At 34.1% G+C, this 1,293-nt stretch overlaps 1 protein-coding gene across 1 annotated transcript; it reads left to right on the forward strand.

Annotated features, from left to right (window-relative positions):
- Positions 1–398: 398 nt before the first annotated feature.
- On the forward strand, positions 399–1,281 carry HELRODRAFT_184684 (hypothetical protein; the record flags this gene model as incomplete). The annotated part of the gene is made up of 3 exons (XM_009018205.1): positions 399–596; positions 708–802; positions 1,131–1,281. Coding segments are annotated over 3 exons (444 nt in total), but the record flags the coding sequence as incomplete, so codon positions are not given.
- Between the last annotated feature and the right edge of the window lie 12 nt (positions 1,282–1,293).

Below are 1,293 nucleotides of genomic sequence, written 5' to 3' on the forward strand. Positions count from 1 at the left end.
CATACATACATACATACATACATACATACATACATACATACATACATACATACATACATACATACATACATACATACATACATACATACATACATACATACATACATACATACATACATACATACATACATACATACATACATACATTAGAAGAACTATTTATTGAAGAAAGAAACATCTTCCGAGAAATAGTAAATGATGCGGCTATTAACAATAGCCCAAAAGTAGAAAGAAAGCAGCAATCCGATTGCAAAACCGAATCGAGCAAGCAATCTGACTGGTCAGAGATCGTAAAACGTAAAATTAAAAAGAGCTCAAATGTTTAACACGTGGCGAATGTTCAACACGTGGCGAATGTTCAACACGTGGCGAATGTTCAACACGTGGCGAACATCAACATGTTGAAAACAAAGAAAAAAACACACAACACTAACATAGCAAATATGAAAACAGTTATAGGCACCCAAACTGATAAACAAACAAATTTGAAAGCGATGAAACCTTCGCCAAAAAGAATAGTTTTTTACGTTGGTCGATTGGACCAACAATGCACTGCAAAAGAGTTAAGCGAACACATAAATGGATTGAAAATTGAGGTGCTTGGTTGCTCAGCAATCAAAAACTCAACTTTTAATCGCCGCTGAAAGCAAGCTACAACATCGATCAACACACAAAACACGAACTCTGACAAAATCGATGTTCAACAGACAAGCGCTGCATTCAGAGTTTGTATTTATGAAACAGACTCAGCTGAGTTCATGAATGCAGAAAACTGGCCAGACCAAATCATCGTCCGCGAACGGTGTTTCAATGATCCGTCGGCAAATGTTGTTTCAACTAAAAATAGCAATGAATAAAAACTTCATAGAAGAGAATCTCGAAGAATCAAAATATTACACTGTAAAAGAATTATCTAACATAATAAAATTGAAGAATAAAATGAAAAACAATCACCTACCAATCATTCATCTGAATGCTCGAAGTTTGTTTCATAAATTATTAAATCTAGAAATCTTCTTAAAACAATTCGACGACTTTTTCAAAATTATAGTAATATCAGAAACGTGGTTGAACAATGAAACAGTTGATTTAATTAAGTTAAATAATTACAATTTTGTATATAAAAATAGAAAAAGCAAACGAGGCGGAGGTGTTGGTGTGTTCATAAAGCATGACATCAAATATGTTGTAAATGATAACAGTGCATTTGATGATGAAAATGTCGACGTTCTCTGTGTGGACATTGAATCGGGGCATGCTTCACCTAGGGGTGTGCTAAAAGTTATCGCGATA

This window comes from Helobdella robusta (assembly GCF_000326865.2).
Source record: "Helobdella robusta unplaced genomic scaffold HELROscaffold_2039, whole genome shotgun sequence".
Classification (NCBI taxonomy): Eukaryota; Metazoa; Annelida; class Clitellata; order Rhynchobdellida; family Glossiphoniidae; genus Helobdella; species Helobdella robusta.